The 16,232-nt window shown below is 35.9% G+C and overlaps 1 protein-coding gene across 1 annotated transcript in view; it reads right to left on the bottom strand.

Moving 5' to 3' along the window:
- Positions 1–15,757, bottom strand: part of LOC129226225 (neprilysin-1-like) — a 35,179-nt gene extending 19,422 nt beyond the window's left edge. Inside the window, exons 1-3 of the mRNA XM_054860824.1 lie at positions 15,688–15,757; positions 4,398–4,559; positions 2,244–2,327 (exon numbers count right to left, since the gene is read on the bottom strand). Of these exons, the coding sequence (XP_054716799.1) occupies positions 2,244–2,327; positions 4,398–4,559; positions 15,688–15,757 (316 nt within the window). The remainder of the gene's footprint in view (positions 1–2,243; positions 2,328–4,397; positions 4,560–15,687) is intronic.
- Positions 15,758–16,232: the final 475 nt, after the last annotated feature.

The following is a 16,232-nucleotide window of genomic DNA, read 5'->3' as shown; positions in this document are numbered from 1 at the left end:
GAATTTGTTCGTATTAGCCGTTATTCGTGACAACCGTGAATGAGTGGTACTGTGAAAAAACGAAGGAATGATTACCTCTATGTAAAAAATATTACTACTAATAAACACATTGTAGTCTAACTGTTTTTGCATTCAGAAAAAAAAATCACTCATCTTTATACATAAAGGGCTAATCTCTGTCCGGATGTCCGGGGTAAACTTCAAAACTACTTGAGGGATTTTAACAATTTTTTCACCACAGATAGCTACATAATCGGGGAACAACTTAGGCTATAATTTATTGCTAAAAATCTTAGTTTAAAAACGGCGTGATCGAAAACTGTGAATGTCATGCAATTTCCACATCAAATGATTAAAGATTAAACCCATTGTTTCGAAAATTCGTTGCCTAACAACAGGAACATTAAAAGTAATCATAATGTAAATTTTGAATCAAGGCCTCTCTGGAGCAAGCATGATATTTATTGCTTTCTTAGGAGTTGCATCCTTATCTTTATATATAAAGGGCTAATCTCTGTCGGATGTCCGGGGTAAACTTCAAAACTACTTGAGGGATTTTAACCATTTTTTCACCATAGATAGCTACATAATCGGGGAACAACTTAGGCTATAATTTATTGCTAAAAATCTTAGTTTAAAAACGGCGTGATCGAAAACTGTGAATGTCATGCAATTTCCACATCAAATGATTAAAGATTAAACCATTGTTTCGAAAATTCGTTGCCTAACAACAGCAACATTAAAAGTAATCATAATGTAAATTTTGAATCAAGGCTTCTCCGGAGCAAACATGAGTCTAAAGTCATTTAAACATTTGGAAACTCACTTTTTGCACACTTAGGTAAACATAGTAGAAAGCATTTTTTCTTTTTCTTTTTTGTGTTTGTACTATTTAAGTAAATTAAGCGCACAGTTTTTTTTTAGTGATCTTTGTTTTTGCTAGATATATTTTGGACTTTCTTCAAATTTTTATATGCTTCACTTTGCGCTTTCGTTTCTAAATGAATACTCTTTCGTTCTTTATACTTATTGCTGTTTTACTTTTATGGGTAAGGATGAAGCTCAATTTTTAATGACGTCAAAGCGGTGTGTTTTGAGTTCTTTCAGTTAAAACAGAAAACAAAAGTAGCGATTGTTTCTCACAACTATTACTGACCCAGGCAACGCCGGGTATTTTTGCTAGTTTCTTATAAATGGATGTTTACGAAAAATTTTGAAGATGATAACCAACAATCGAGGAAGAGGTTGTAATCCACAATGGTAAATTGAAATGTCCACAGGTAAACAAATGTACGGACTTTATTTTCTGTGCATAATTTTTAATATTTTCTTCCCGATAGACAATGGAACTTCTATTACCTATAAAAAAAAATGATGAACATTTCAAAAGAAGAAAATTACAGTATTCACAATCATGAACATTTTGAGTAAAGAGATTAGAAATTTTTGTTCGTTTTAGCCGATACTTTCAATTTAGTGTACGAATCATACGTGAAATCTATATATATAAAAATGAATGTTTGTCTGTATGTCATCCATGAACTCAAAAACTACCCGGCAGATTTGGCTGAAACTTTCACCGTTTGTTATTTTTGGTACTGGGAATGTTTATAGACCAGTTCGAAAAAAATCCGATCGATAGTTCCTTTTTTATTCCAATTTAAGTCACAATCCATTGGATAAAATACGAATAAAATGATCGGCTGCAGAAATTAATTCGCGTCAAAGATCTCATTGATAAGAAGTTAGCTGTTGCCATTTTTCTCGAGTTTGAACAAATAAATTCTTTCTTTATTGTTTTATGGCTTTTCATGCAACGGGGGGATTTAAAACTTTTTCTATTTGATATTTTTAGCGATTGATTGATCTTGCAAACTGCGTGAGTACAAAATTTGAGTATAGTCACGGCTTTACTTGATACCTGGACCGATTATTATGAAAATTGCTATATATATGTATTTTTCCACGGAGAAGGTGCATAATATGCTCATTGAAGCCACTCGCCACCAGGTGGCACTGCAGAGTAGCAACTTCTGCCCCGTTCAACCGATTGTCATGAAAATCAGTATAATGATGTATTTTTTTGTTGGCGTAGCAACGCGCGTCGGGTACAGCTAGTTCTTAATATAATTAGATAGCAAACCAAACTTTACGAACAAAACGTTCGTTGTAGCCGTGATTTCGTATTAAACGTGATCGTATTAAGAGAGCTTAACTGTATTGAAAAGGCAAGGATTACTCACCGCTGTTCATACAAGTCTCGTAGAGCATCTTAGCTTTGATGAGTGAGCCTCCGGTACGGTACAGAGTGGGAGACTCTAAGGCACCTGTATAACAAAGGATTAGTGCACACAATCACGAAATAAGTTTTCACAGTTTTACCTTTATGCACAATTTCCCGATATGCAAGTTTACTAAGTTTTCATTCAAAAATGAACGACATTAAAATCTAAATGTATAGCGCGTCGTCGTTTAACCTGAAAAACCGCTATTTTCACAACTGTTAGCCCAAGGTTAATACATCTAATTGCAAAAATAATCAAAGTAAGAAACAGAATTAAGATATTTAAAGTTTGAAACAAAACAGAAAATTAGTGAAAAAAACAGGACCCCAGGTACCCTTGCTTATGTTTGGGGAAATAATCTCGATTGAAAAGTAATTCCAACCCAACAAAAATTGAAGCATTTGTGACCAAAACTCATGAGATATTCCAGCTCAAAATTTTAAGGGGCCGTGCAAAAAGATGATATTGAAACTTATCGCCCTTTCAGAAAAACAGCAGGTTGTCGCGGTAAATAAAAAAAAAGATATATGTATTTTTCGTAGCCGTAGAAAATAAATGCAAATTTAATATTTTGACACGTAAAACTACGGTACAGAATTTAGAAATTGAAGGTTTGAAGATGAAAAGAAAATTAGTGAATAAATTCGAAATCTTACTTTTCATATGCATCCTAGGTCCCCTTACTTATAGTTTAGAATATAAGCTTCGTTGAAAAATAATTCCAACGCGACAAATATTCAGCGAGATATGAACTATTCGGCGTTACTACGCGGCGTTTTGTGTATTGCACTACTTTACATCCGTGGTTAATAACACCTTTTGGCGTAAAATATAGCGGTTAACAAGGAATTGAAACTATATTTGTGTATTAAGTGTGCTTTTTAAATTGTACGAGATTTTGTTGCGTGTTTTTACGTATAATCATAGCATAAAATTTGCATTTATTTTTCACCAGCAATGAAAAATCTAAGCATTTTGTTTTTGTACTTCAATACGCTCATACAAAGCCCAAGACACCTTATTATAATTAACCCAGAGACGGTCCAAATAGATATTTCGATTTCCTATGCGTTTGTAATTAATTGACCAAGGACTGCTTAACGCATAAAAGGAATCTTTAAATCGGGCTGAGGATTAAAGAGAGGAAATCCAGAGTAAACTAATTAATTGGCCCGGAACTGCTTAACGCATAAAAGGAATCTGATCATCAGACAGAGTATTAAACAGAGGAATTTCAGTTTAACCTAATTAATTGGCAAGGGATTGCTTAACGCATAAAACAAATCTTTACATTAGACTGAAGATTAAAAAGCGGAAATCCAGAGTAACCTTTGGGTAGTAACCTAATTAATTAGTCAGGAAGAGCTTAGCGCATAAAACTGATCCCTACATCAGACTGAGGATTAAACAGAGGCAAATCTAATATCCAGAGTAATCTAATTAATTGTTCAGGAACTGAGTAATCAAATGGCAAAAAGCGATTAAAATGCAAGAGTTTCCTTTGAAAAGACAGTTGACCAAACTTGGGTAGTATTCTCATATGGTCGAAACAGTTTTATCGGTAAACAAATACTGCGCAATGATTTGTCTACTGGGTGTAGTCCTTTTGACTATGCGAGAATACACATTGAAAATAGGCTGAAGCAAAAAAGAAAAGGTATTAAGGTCTCCTTAACACGAGGTATCATAGTTGAATCAACTGTTCCAACGAACGGTTATCAGGATGTATAACCAGGTAGAAATGTGGAGGAATCGTGCTTCATCCTTTACGCGACAGTCAGCTCATCAGACACACGTGCCGCTACCATTCTCATCTCGATGAGTTGAATTAATTTTTTAGTTGATTCTACTCATCGGTAGATTGACAAGTGTTTGCTCTACACACAAGTTACAACTAGTTGAATCAACTCCGTTCAGCTTTACAAGGGTTGTGGAGCAGCTGCTCGAATAAGTTTGGTTCATAAACAGAAAAGTTGATGCAATTAAGTTGCATCAATTCAATTAGTTAACAGGCAACTTTTCGGAAAGGTGAATGAACTAACCACCTTGTGTAGGAGGCCTAAGATTAATGATAGTAACGAGGAATGAACAGAAACTACCAAATGCACTCACGATAGATGAGCATAAGTACTTCGTCCTCCATGTTCTGCATGACGGACATGGCGTGGATGTTCTCCGGGAGGACCGTCCTCCGGATGTAGTGGCCGCAAGCGAACTCGTAGAAGTCCTTGCACGGGTGCACGGTCTGGTCTAGCTTGTCCAGGATGGCCCCGGCTGAAAAGTCAAGAAGGATGAGCGATATAATTATTTATGCAAATTAACTCAATACTTGGTGTCCTTCAATGGGGAGGAAGTGGTCCAAAAACCTGCTGAGGTCTAAATACAGGCAACCCACTGAAAATGAGGGAGGATTGTGAGAAGTCTGACCAATCGTACCGAATGGATCAGCATGAAATGGCAAAATAGTAGTGAGCGATTGACTTTGTATGTTAACGGATATGCTTTTTTGAGAATCATTTTATAAGTAAAAATAAAAGAACTGAAAACTTTTCGACGTCTGCGTGTGTTCAACCTAATTTCGTTCTTTCTAAGTTGTTCAGTACAGTAAGTGGTTTCGAATTCAAAATATATTATGTAGGCTTTTTGATGGGCACTTGTTTTAAAATTTTTTTTTTTTGTAGTAGTTTAGTACACCATAAGCATAAAGTACTGGATGATCTAAAAACGGGCTACCAATGGTGGTTCAAAAAACGGGCTATCCCTCTTTATGATTTGGGTGATTTCAACTCCCTAAATCCACTACCAAGTGCCCAAGCTTCATTGTCCAAACAAGTTAGTCCATACTTAGTACCTGCAATCCCCACTATTGCATAGAAAAAGAACAATCGTGATCACAAGAGTGCAATGACTTGCAACCATAATTAGAGTTTTGAAACATTTGTGATTTCTGCAAATAAAAAAATAAAGTAATTGATTTTTATGCTTTATAAAATATCTAAGATAGTGGGGGAGACCGGGGTTAGCTGTGTCACCAAGCCTCCTGACCGAGCCAATAGGTTTTACTCGTTTACTACTGTTTTTTTCATATCATGCGAGTGATCAGGTTGATGGTTTCAGTGTCTTGTGTAAATGTGGAAGCAAAAGCGTTGGACTGTTTTCAAGATAAAAATATTTATCATGCTTTCTGCAGCAAAAATAAATTTTCTGATCTGCTTTGGAAGTGTCATTGCCACTAAGGATACTGAGGTGTGAAAACTTTAATAACATTATTTAAATACCTATATTTCGAGTTGTTCTATGCATTTCATTTGTTGATCATGATAATATTTCTGAAAATATTAAGCAATGTTCAAAATGGCGTAACAGGGACTAGTTGTGATAGTCAAGGAGGCACGTTGTGACAGTACTCCTACTTGCTCCGGTCCGTTATCCGCCAGAGATGAGAGCGTTGATGGCCAAAATGATAGTGAAAATAAATAAATATGAAGGTGCTATCAAAACCAGCACTTCAGCAAGAAATCTAGTCAATGATGGGAAGAAACCAGAACAGTTTTTCAGAAGTGAGAAATATCATTGGGTTAGATGAGTCTATGACTGTTGACATTAGCATTGTAACAACGGTACGTTTTATAGGGAAAAGACGGCCACCTAAAGCTGGAAATCGAAAGCTCCGCTCGTAAATGTCTTAAAACCTGTCATTATAGAAATAGCAAATAAAGAAAAAAAATCGAGCAGAATAAAAAGCGAGAGAACGCGAGAAACAAATTGAAGAAGAAAAAGAAATAAAATAAACCATCGAAATGCCAAAAAGTGCAAAAAATAACACTAGCGTTATGTGAAAAATTGAACAAGAAAAACCCGGATAGCTCTGAAGATGATAAAATTTGATTATGTCTAGTTTGCCTAAAGCAATACAAAGTTTTTAGACCCATAGAAGACTGGATACAAGATGCATGCCACTCAAAAACTGGTCTCATCTTTACTAATAATAAATCTGAAAGTCTCTCTGTCCGGAGGATGTCTGTAGGAAGTCTGGATCTCTGTGACGCGCATAGCGCCTAGACCGTTCGGCCGATTTTCATGAAATTTGGCACAAAATTAGTTTGTAGCATGGGAATGTGCACCTCGAAGCGATTTTTCGAAAATTCGATGTGGTTCTTTTTCTATTCCAATTTTAAGAACAAAAGTATCATAAGATGGACGAGTAAATTACGAAATTATCATAACGTGGAACCGTAACATGGGCACAAGCCAATTGGCGAGATACGAAATTATCATAACGTGGAACCGTAACATGGGTACAAGCCAATTGGCGAGAAAATTCACCATACATTATTTGTAAATATACAGGCGAACCAAAAGACCTTTTAATTTTTCTATTACGGGAAAATTCGTGCGGGTACCACTAGTGTCAAATGAACCAAAAAATTTATTATTGTTATTTTATTTGCATTAACAGCACTTCGGATGTTGAAACAAGCGATGATAATGAGGAGTATAAAAATAGGTAAGCCTTTAGGATATAGGACTACACATTGCACTGAGTCGAAGATTTATGCGGCCAAAAATTACTGCTGGTCTACGTTTTATCTTTCCTGATTAACACAGTTTTTTAATGTTCTCTAAAAAAGAGTTCACAAGAGTTAATAATTTAACTATGTTACTTTCATTTCGTTTAAAATGTTATTGAAAACATAAAGCTGTTCTCTTTTGTATTAAGATCATTATAAATGAATAATTTGTTCATTCTTAACTTAAAATATCCCATTTAATTGCATTTCTTACCTAATTTGTACATTTTACAACGTATTTGTACGCGTTTTTTGCGTGTCATAATGTGCCTCAAGCATGTCTCTACTAGCCCCGCTACGGGGCAAGTTGAAACAAACTTAGAGGCTCCACAAATTCCATTTTATGTCATGAACAACGCTTAAAATGTTGATAATTGTTTTATAAATATATTTGCTCAAGAGTTACTCTAATGATATGATGCACTAAATGTTTCACATCAATTCAAATCTTACAGTAGTATCAAAAATGACGAAAATGTCACTACTATAGCCGCAGTCTCCCCTACTTAATAAAGTTTTTGAATGAAAATTTCATGCTTTTTATTTATTTTTAATGGGATAAAATACTTTTTCCTCAAGTAAACCGTATTTGGAACATCCTTTGGCCCAACCGTCATTTTTCCTTCCTTGTCAGATCATATAATTAGAGGCAATTAAAACTGGTATTTTGTGTTTAAGTCCTCACAGCTTCAAGAACGTTTTTAGAAGCAAATGACTCTGAAATGATCCTTTTTGAGTGAATAAGTAGGTTGCTGGGTACCAAAATGTAGTCCGTTTTGGGTCTCCTTCCTCTAACCGTTGCGGTGCAATCTTTTCAATTAATTTCAGAAATGTCTGAAGTCGGCTAAGTTAGTTTTTACCATGGCTTAGAGCTAACAATTCATGTGGAACAAAAAACCTTTTTTTTTCAAACTTAATTCAATTTTGACTTCTGAACTCTTAAAATAAATTGATGGATAGGTAGTCACGTCAATTTATTAATGGGTCACGAGTGGACTAAAGTTCCCGATAAATTGTCAAGCTACGCTTTATCAAAACGAAACCTAGCAACCCCCACTCATTCTCAAATATTTGCAGTTAAATACAGGATAATGTTTCAGTTACATACACCAAGTTGGCATCTTTATACGTTACTTTTTTCGGACGCGAGTGTAGGGGAGGAGGAATGGTCAAAACTGTGGTACGCAGTAGATGCCATACATTAAAAACATATTTTTTACATATTTTTTATCTTACCTGCTTTTAAGCATGATTCTTTTGTGCAAATAACAGGTTCAACTGGCTTTGCCCTTTCTCCTTCCTTTGTTTTGTCTTGAAAAATAAAAGTGGCATTATTGAGAGGTATTTAAAACACTATACCAAGAAAAAAAATTAGTTATTAAAATTCTAAATCAACATTTTAAGTTAATAATAATAACAAAAGAATGCAGTCACGTGTTTCGGGTCTTGAAATGATTTCTTCATTTGTCATACTAAAAGTTTATTTTTTTAATAGCTTTCACATAATTAAAATGTTAACAAGTTTTCAGTTTTAATTTCTATTTCATTATCCGTATTGTAAATTGCTTATACAGGGTGTATCAATACAGCGTTTACACCTAGACGATGGGAAATCACATAGCAATGAATGGTCGGAAACGCTTTCCTGACGCGTTAGTGAAAACATAAAGCATAAGAAAGACAAGACACGAAGAAGGAGAAAACATGTTTGTTATTTTTAATGAAGCAAAAATGCTGGTAAGTTTTTGTGTGGTGTACACTAGAGTCGCTATATAGATAGGCCGACGCATTAGCTTAAGTTTAGCCATCTTGGATCGGATTTTTCATTGTTGCTCTATTTGGGTTACTACAGCAAAGTTTCGGATTTCGCCAAATTTGCCGAAAATAATATTTTATTTAACAAACAATTCTAGTGCAGCTAATAATTGCTCACAGTGAGAAATCACCAAATGTGATAACTAGCCAGAAAGACAACCACTCAAATACACGCTCCGATCCGAAAGGGCTAATCTTAAGCTGATGCGTCGGCTTGTATATATAGGGGCCTTAGTGTACACGATAGATGTTGTTACGTAAACCGAAGTATCAGGTTAAGGTGCATGCGCACACGCGGTTTTTGTTGCCGGCGCTCGTTTTGACGATCGATCTTCAATGCGCCGAAGATGTGAGGCATGCATCACGGCCCGGGATCGTCATTTCGAACACCTACTTTCATGACGATCGTTGGCTCCTTCATGTTATTGTTTTCTTTTTAGTTTTTTGCTGTACTAAGGATAATAAACATGTTTTCTTCTCTAATTCGTGTCTTGTCTTTTTGGTGATTTGTGTCGTCAATACCGCGCCAGGAAAGCGTTTCCGACCATGCATGTGGTTTTCCATCGTCTAGGTGTACTCTAACTGCCCTGACAGTCTGTAAACGCTGTACTGATACCCCCTGTATATACTTATGGATGCCTGAAGCGGATACAGAATACCGTTTTAGGATGAGGGGACATATGGAAGCAGGGGTGCCCATCCCCCCAAGCTCAATGGCGCAAATTCCCCCCCAAAAATTTTCTCGTTTTTGAATTGGGTTAAACATAACAGTTTTTAGAGTGTGTAATTTCCAGACAAATTGTCAAATTCACGGGGGCGGGTGGGGGGTAGCACTAACAAATACCATTTGAACTGAAATGTTGTTGCATTGTTGACCCGCCTTGCCTTCCCTGATTTTAAAACGTGAACCTTCAGTAAACAAGTTTTGGGTACCCCTGAATTTTGCAACACCTTTTTTTTTTTTTCAAACGTATGAATAATTACAGGGACAACTTCCTGGCTTGGGATGGAGTCATTACTAGATGTATACAACATGAACCGTGAAACGGAAATTTATTGTCAATTAGATGGAGGATCCGTGGAGTTTCTCTCCCGGAAAACTTTCCAAATTGTAATTTTAAAACCAAAGTTTTACACAATCTCTGGTGATGTTAGGAGAATAAAAGGTTTGGTGGCCCCTTCCCGGTAATTTTTCAATATTGAGACTTTAAAAGTGCAATTGTAAATAGTTACCGTTGTGTTTAGGAGGGTTTCCTTTGTTTTCAAAATTGTAGTTCTAAAAACGCAGTTTTAGACTATCTGTGGTAATGTTAAGAAAAGAAAAGACCCTAGGGACCCTCCTGGAAAATTTTCAAAATTAAAGTCTTAAAAACGCTATCTATGGTTAGGGGACAAGCAGTTTTCTGAAATTGAAGTTCTAAAATCGCAATTGTAGCCGACCTTTGTGATGTTAAGAAAAAGAGTTTTCGGAAGCTCTCCTGGAATGTTCTCGATATTGAAGCCCTAAAAACTAAATTTAAGACGACTTTTTAATAATGTTGACGAGAGTGGGGAGGAGGGAGAGGGATACTCCACTATTTCCGAACTTGTAGCTTCAGAAACTCAGTTTTGATATATCTTAATAATGTTAGTGGAAGGTGAATTTCGGTGCCATTCCCCCGCCAATTTTTTTAAATTGATACTCCAAAAACGCAATTCTAGTCTTATCTTTGATCGTGTTAAGGAAAGAGGGGGTAATCAGGGGCTCTTTCCTATAAATTTTTCAAAATTGCATTTCTAGAAACGCAGTTTTGAATGACTCTTGATGATAAAGAGGGTGACATTCTGACGTTACAGTGGGGGTGCTCTCCTGGAAGTTTTCCAAAATTGAAGTCACATAGCCAAAAAAAGATGGATCACACACCATGACAGATATTTTTCGGAAATCCTTAAAAATGGATTCAGCTATTCTGCACACATCGAAAATCAGAACTCGAGAATTTTAACGAATCAAATAGTATCCTTCTATACATACTCGTATCAGATATCGAAGAAAGTAAATATGATTTCCGAAAAATAATTTTAACACCTTAAGAACAGACTGTAATGAAGAAGATATATTAATTTTCGATTGGAGGGACTTCAAAACCAGTTCTTAACGATTGTCAAGGTGCAAATTAATCGATGAAATACTAGAGTCAGGGCCGCGCCGTCCCTATGTGCAAGGTCGTACGTCGCACGAGGACACCAGAGTCAAAAAGGCGCCGAGCTCTGTTGGGGAATGGGGTAAAACTTTTGATGCTGGGGGTAAAACTTTAATTTCTTCAAAAATAAAGAAAAAAAAAATCTTTGAATAAAAAATTTTCTCAATAGTTACAGCTAATTGATCTGCTACTCCCCCCTCCTCCTCACCCTATTTCTTTTCCTTTTTTTCAAATTATTTTTCTTTTTTCTAGTTCTTCTGAAATTACGAAAGTCTTCAAAATGCTACTCCTCCGAATATGTCCCCCCTCCCCTCCCCCGCCAAAAGCATTACGGAGCATCTCAAATTTTGCTTCCAGATTTTCAATTTCGCAAAATTATAAGGGAAAGCCCCCGAATACCTAATAGCATCGCTTGAAACTGAGTTGGAAAATTACCTAAAGTTGCGGTTTTAGAGCTTCAATTTCAAAAGATCGCCTGCCCTAATGTTACCAAATGTGGACTTACAATAGCTCAATAGCGTTTTTTAGACATCAATTTCAGAAAATATTCGGGCAAGTTCCTCCGAATCGCTTTCCTTTGCGATTACAAAAAAATAGGTTTTTTAAACATGACTTAAGAAAATTTGCAAGTGGAATAGCCTCTGAACCTCTCCGCCCAATATCATAGAACATTGCTTAAGTTTTAGGACTTCAATTTAAAAAAAAATCCAAGTGAGAGCTCCACAACCCCCTTCTCGTAAAAATCTTCAAAGTTGTCTACAATTGCGTTTTTTGAATGTTAAATTCAGAAAAATTGGAAGGGGGAAGGAAAAAAAATTTTGTTTTCTATCTAATTTTCAAAAAAAAAAATCATTGAGAGTCCCAGAGTTCTATTGCTTACTCTAACTTTATTAAATATGGCCTATACTCACGTTTTAAGGCTTCAACTTTTACAAATTTCCGCGGACCCCTCGTATCTTTTCCCCCAATAGCATCGCCATAGACCGTCTAAAAATGCGTTTTTAAAACTACAAGTTTCAAAAATTTCCCGGGGAGAAACCCCGGACCCCTCTTTTTAAAGGATAATTTTGTTCTCACTGTGGCCTCCTAAAACTATTTTCTTGTTGCGTCACTGCTCCTGTTGTCATGTTTTAACAGTCATAAAAGTTTTATCAATTATTCATCACTTAGAAATTAGATAGATATTCAAAGTGGCGTTTTTTAACTTGATATTTAAAATATTTTCTTTTTCCGAAACGCATTATTAGCACATCAGAGGAGCTGCTGAACTGGAAATAATTTTGAGGTACGAAGTAAAAACGTGCACGATATTACAAATTTAAACATTCACACAGTATTTTTGAATAAATCAAATACCAAACGTATTCCTTTCTATTTTGTATTTGTCTACAAAACCTCACTCCAGGTGTGTTTGCTATATTTTTCTCGAACGTCAGTGCATAAGGGCGCTCAAAAGACATTTTCACGACGGCGCCGATCAAGCTTGGCGCGGGTCTGACTAGAGCATACTGGTCAGAATTATTACAAGCAATAAAACATTTTTGACCTCCCTCCCTCTCTTCACTGTCCCACATATTCATCATGCAGAATTGTGCTACTTCCAGAAAATTTATAAGATATTGAAAAGAAATCAAATCTTCTGATCCAGCTTTGAAATGGACACCAACTCTATGCCGCCTGTGATGCTCCTTTCATTGAAAAAGAGACACAGTCATTAAATTTTAGAAAGGAGTACCAGGGCCGTTGCTATTTCAAAAAACGGGGGTGGGGGGGGGTACGCTTTTGGCGGCTCCTTAATTTTTTCAAACGCATGTTCGAATGTGCAGAGAGAGAGAAGATTTGGCTTCTGGTTTAGCAGGGATAGTCATATTACTAGACCTTAGTACTAGTAATATAAATAATCGTAAGGATAATATTAAATCAGGATTAGGGGGTGTCGAAGGTCTATCTTCTTGCATTATTTCGCAATTTGAAGACATAAAAACGCAGTTTTAAACTATATTTTTTTAAGTTTGGGAGGAAGGGGAGAAAAGTTCCATTATAGCCTCTCCCGATAATTTTTCCAAATTTAAGTTCCTAACACAATCTTACGTTCAGAAGACGGAGTCCAGGGGCTCTCCCTTGGGAATTTTCAAGACTGTTATTTGAAAAACACAGTTTTAGACGATCTGTGGTGATGTTAAGGGAGGAAGAGACTCGGGATCATCGTTCTATAATTTTTCAAAATGCAAACTTCAAGCACGCAACCCCAATTGTGAATTATTTCCGATTGTGACACGTAAAGGGGGGTCCGGGGGCTCTCTCCTGGGAAAATTTTGAAAGTTGTAGATCGAAAAATGCTGTTTCAGACGGTCTATGGTGATATTACCGAAATGAGAGATGCAGGCCCTCCCATCGACATTTTTTGAAATTTTGAAGTCTTAAAAACGCGATTGTAGACTTTTTTTGTTAAATTTAGTGAATCGCTAGTTTCTTGAAATGAAAGCTTCGAAAATGTAATTTAAGCCAACCTTCGATGAAAGGGGGGGGGGGGGGGTTGAAGGGACTCGCGACCAGAAATGTTTCGTAATTGAAGCATTAAAAGCGAGATTTAAGACATTTTTCGATGATGTTGGAGAGAGAGAGGCATTCTCTGGAAAAAAATTTCGTAGAAACCGCAGTTTTAGAAGATTTTTTGTTAATGTTAATAGGTGGAGAGATTCGGCGTCCTCCCTTGGCAAATTTTCAAAATTGAAATTCAATTAAAGCAATCGTAGACGATTTCTTAATACTTTTAGAGAGGTAGAAGGTTTTGGAGATCTCTCCCCCGAAATTTTTTCTAAATTGAAGCCTTAGCAATGAAGTTTTTGAGGATCTTCGGTAATATTTGGAGGACGACAGTTTCGGGACAACTCAGGGAGTTTTTTTTAAATTAAAGTCCAAAAGACGAAATTTATTCGATCATGAATGAGGATGAATGATTAATTGAGAGGGCGTTTCTCGGAGGTTACGTTGGGAGCATTCTTATGGTTTTTCGAAATTGCAGTCCTTCCTAAATACTCAGGTGTAGGCCATCTTTAATGACGTTAGGCTAAAGGATGTGGTTTGAGAACATTTTTCCGGGATTTTTTCAAAACCTAAATTTTAAAAACCAAGCTAGCTTTGGGGACGTAAAAAGAAGGGCTTGGAGTTCCCCACTCTTCCTTTCAGTTTGGCTACGTTCCTCCTATATTCATTGTCAATTTTAATTACAGATAAACATAGTGTGGTAATATTTTCATCCAATTTTCCTTGCCAAACACGATTATTTGCTTGAATTTTCCATAATAAAACTTTCAATTTCCACCCTAATATTTTTGCTTTCTTTCAATACAAGCGTTTGCGGCCTTGAAAAAAGGACTTTAAACATTTTGAAAAGATGTAATTTTCTGTGATACCTTAGGTCTCTATTCCACTTCATTTTATCTTAAATATGCCACCTGCATCTCTTGATTAAGCTGTGATTTACTTACGATTTTTACGTTAAAAAATTTAGAACTTTTGGTGTGAGTATTCATTACAATACATTGAATCTCTCTTTGCATTTAACTGTTTTTTTTTTTTTTTCTATTTCGAATTTCTTTCGGCGACCCATACATTTTTCTCCACTTATTGATTTTCAGGACAATATTTTTCATCAAAAAAAAAAAAAAAGAAAGAAAAAAAAATACATATAGGAATGTTTCGGCGAACCCTATCCTATAGGCTGTTCTAATGAAGCTGTCCTATTTATTATTTTTTTTACTGAAGAACCATGAAGTATAGTTTTGTATAACCAGTTCCGCCGAGAGACAAGGTGCACCATGTTAGTTTTGTCCCCTTTCTGCCCTCCCATTATGCTAATACTTTAATTTTTGCCAAGCCCATAGCTTCCGACTAGGCAGACATACCCATTCTGTGGCCTAGTGGAAAGTGTACTGTACTGAATACTTTTTTTGGTTAATAAAAATGTTTTCCGCGACTCTTAATAAAAGAGAATGATGGATGTTCCCAAATTGTATTTTAAAATTACATTTTCTATTCAACTTTTACATAAAAGATACTTTTTGGCACTATTATTTCAATTGTTCATTTATAATTACTATTTTATTTTTTTTAAGCAACGAAGAGTTTCCCTTTCTCTTCGTTCGTTTTCGTCGCTAAAATAAAATTGGCGGCATAACTTCAGAAAAACTGGAGGGGGGGGGTAGCACCCCCACCCCTCTTGGCGACGGCCCTGAAAAGTAAGTGAAAAAAGTATTCTTAATGCATCTATTTCTTGTTGAATAAGTTTAAATATTTTTTCTTTCCAAAATTTTCATGTTCTATAGAAAAAAAAAGTTCTGGGAAAAAAATCCCCCCCAAAAATTTTGATGGCGCAACTTGCGCCATAATCCCCCCCCCCCCCCCCCTGTGGGCACCCCTGTATGGAAGAATATAGGGTTTTGGGTAAGAAACATTTCTGAAACTGCTTGGGTGTTGAAAAAAAGGGCCAAATCGGCCAGGAATAAGGCACCTAGTAGGGCATAAACGCAACTAATTAATTTAATCAGCAGTAAAAGGAATTAATATTTTAAACATTTCCTTTAAAAATAATTAATTAATTGAAAACATTTTGGGATGGGAGGGGGTCGATCCTGACACCGATGACTCTCCCCATGTATCCGCCCCTGTATGGTGGCACAATGAGCATAGACAGAAAAGGATAATAGGAATATGAATGGGTATTGAGAAATGCTACTACAGCTAAGTACTGATCTACTAAAGACTAAACTAATTACAAGATTTGCGTTGATAAACTAGTTTCAAAAATCAGTGCCAATCCTTTATACTCACCTTTGATTTGAAAAGTGGTGAACAGTATGAGGGCCGTACATGCTGCTAATAGCAATGGCGACACAGTCATTCTGGAAAAGAAAATACACGCGCATCTGAAAATTAAAAACTTTCTATGATGTGGGCATTCGGAATCTTTTTTACTAATTTTATGTGTACCACCTCTTTTGAAAAATTGGCACAAAATTAAGATAAGCTTTAGTTAATGCCGAGATCCATGTGTGAGCTTCTTTTTGAAAATCCTTAAATCATCCTGTAATGCGCCTACCATACCTTTGTTTAACTCTATACTCGGTGTTAAAATATAAATATTGATACGCTTCTCCCCTTTTGAACGTTTGGCAATAAAATATAATCATTCTGATTGCATGTGGGTGCAGCTGTTATAGTTGACAGAATCTCTTTGCATTTAGTAAAAATAGAAATAACAATCCATGCACATGACTTAGCAAATACACAATACGTTTAACAAAATTTAATTTGACTAAAAATTAAAAAAAATAATCAACATTTTTCAAAAAATAATAATAAAAATCGAACCGACT

Source organism: Uloborus diversus, chromosome 7 (genome assembly GCF_026930045.1).
Source record: "Uloborus diversus isolate 005 chromosome 7, Udiv.v.3.1, whole genome shotgun sequence".
Taxonomy (NCBI): Eukaryota; Metazoa; Arthropoda; class Arachnida; order Araneae; family Uloboridae; genus Uloborus; species Uloborus diversus.
Note: the sequence above shows the minus strand (reverse complement) of the source record. Positions and strands in the feature narration are given on the sequence as shown.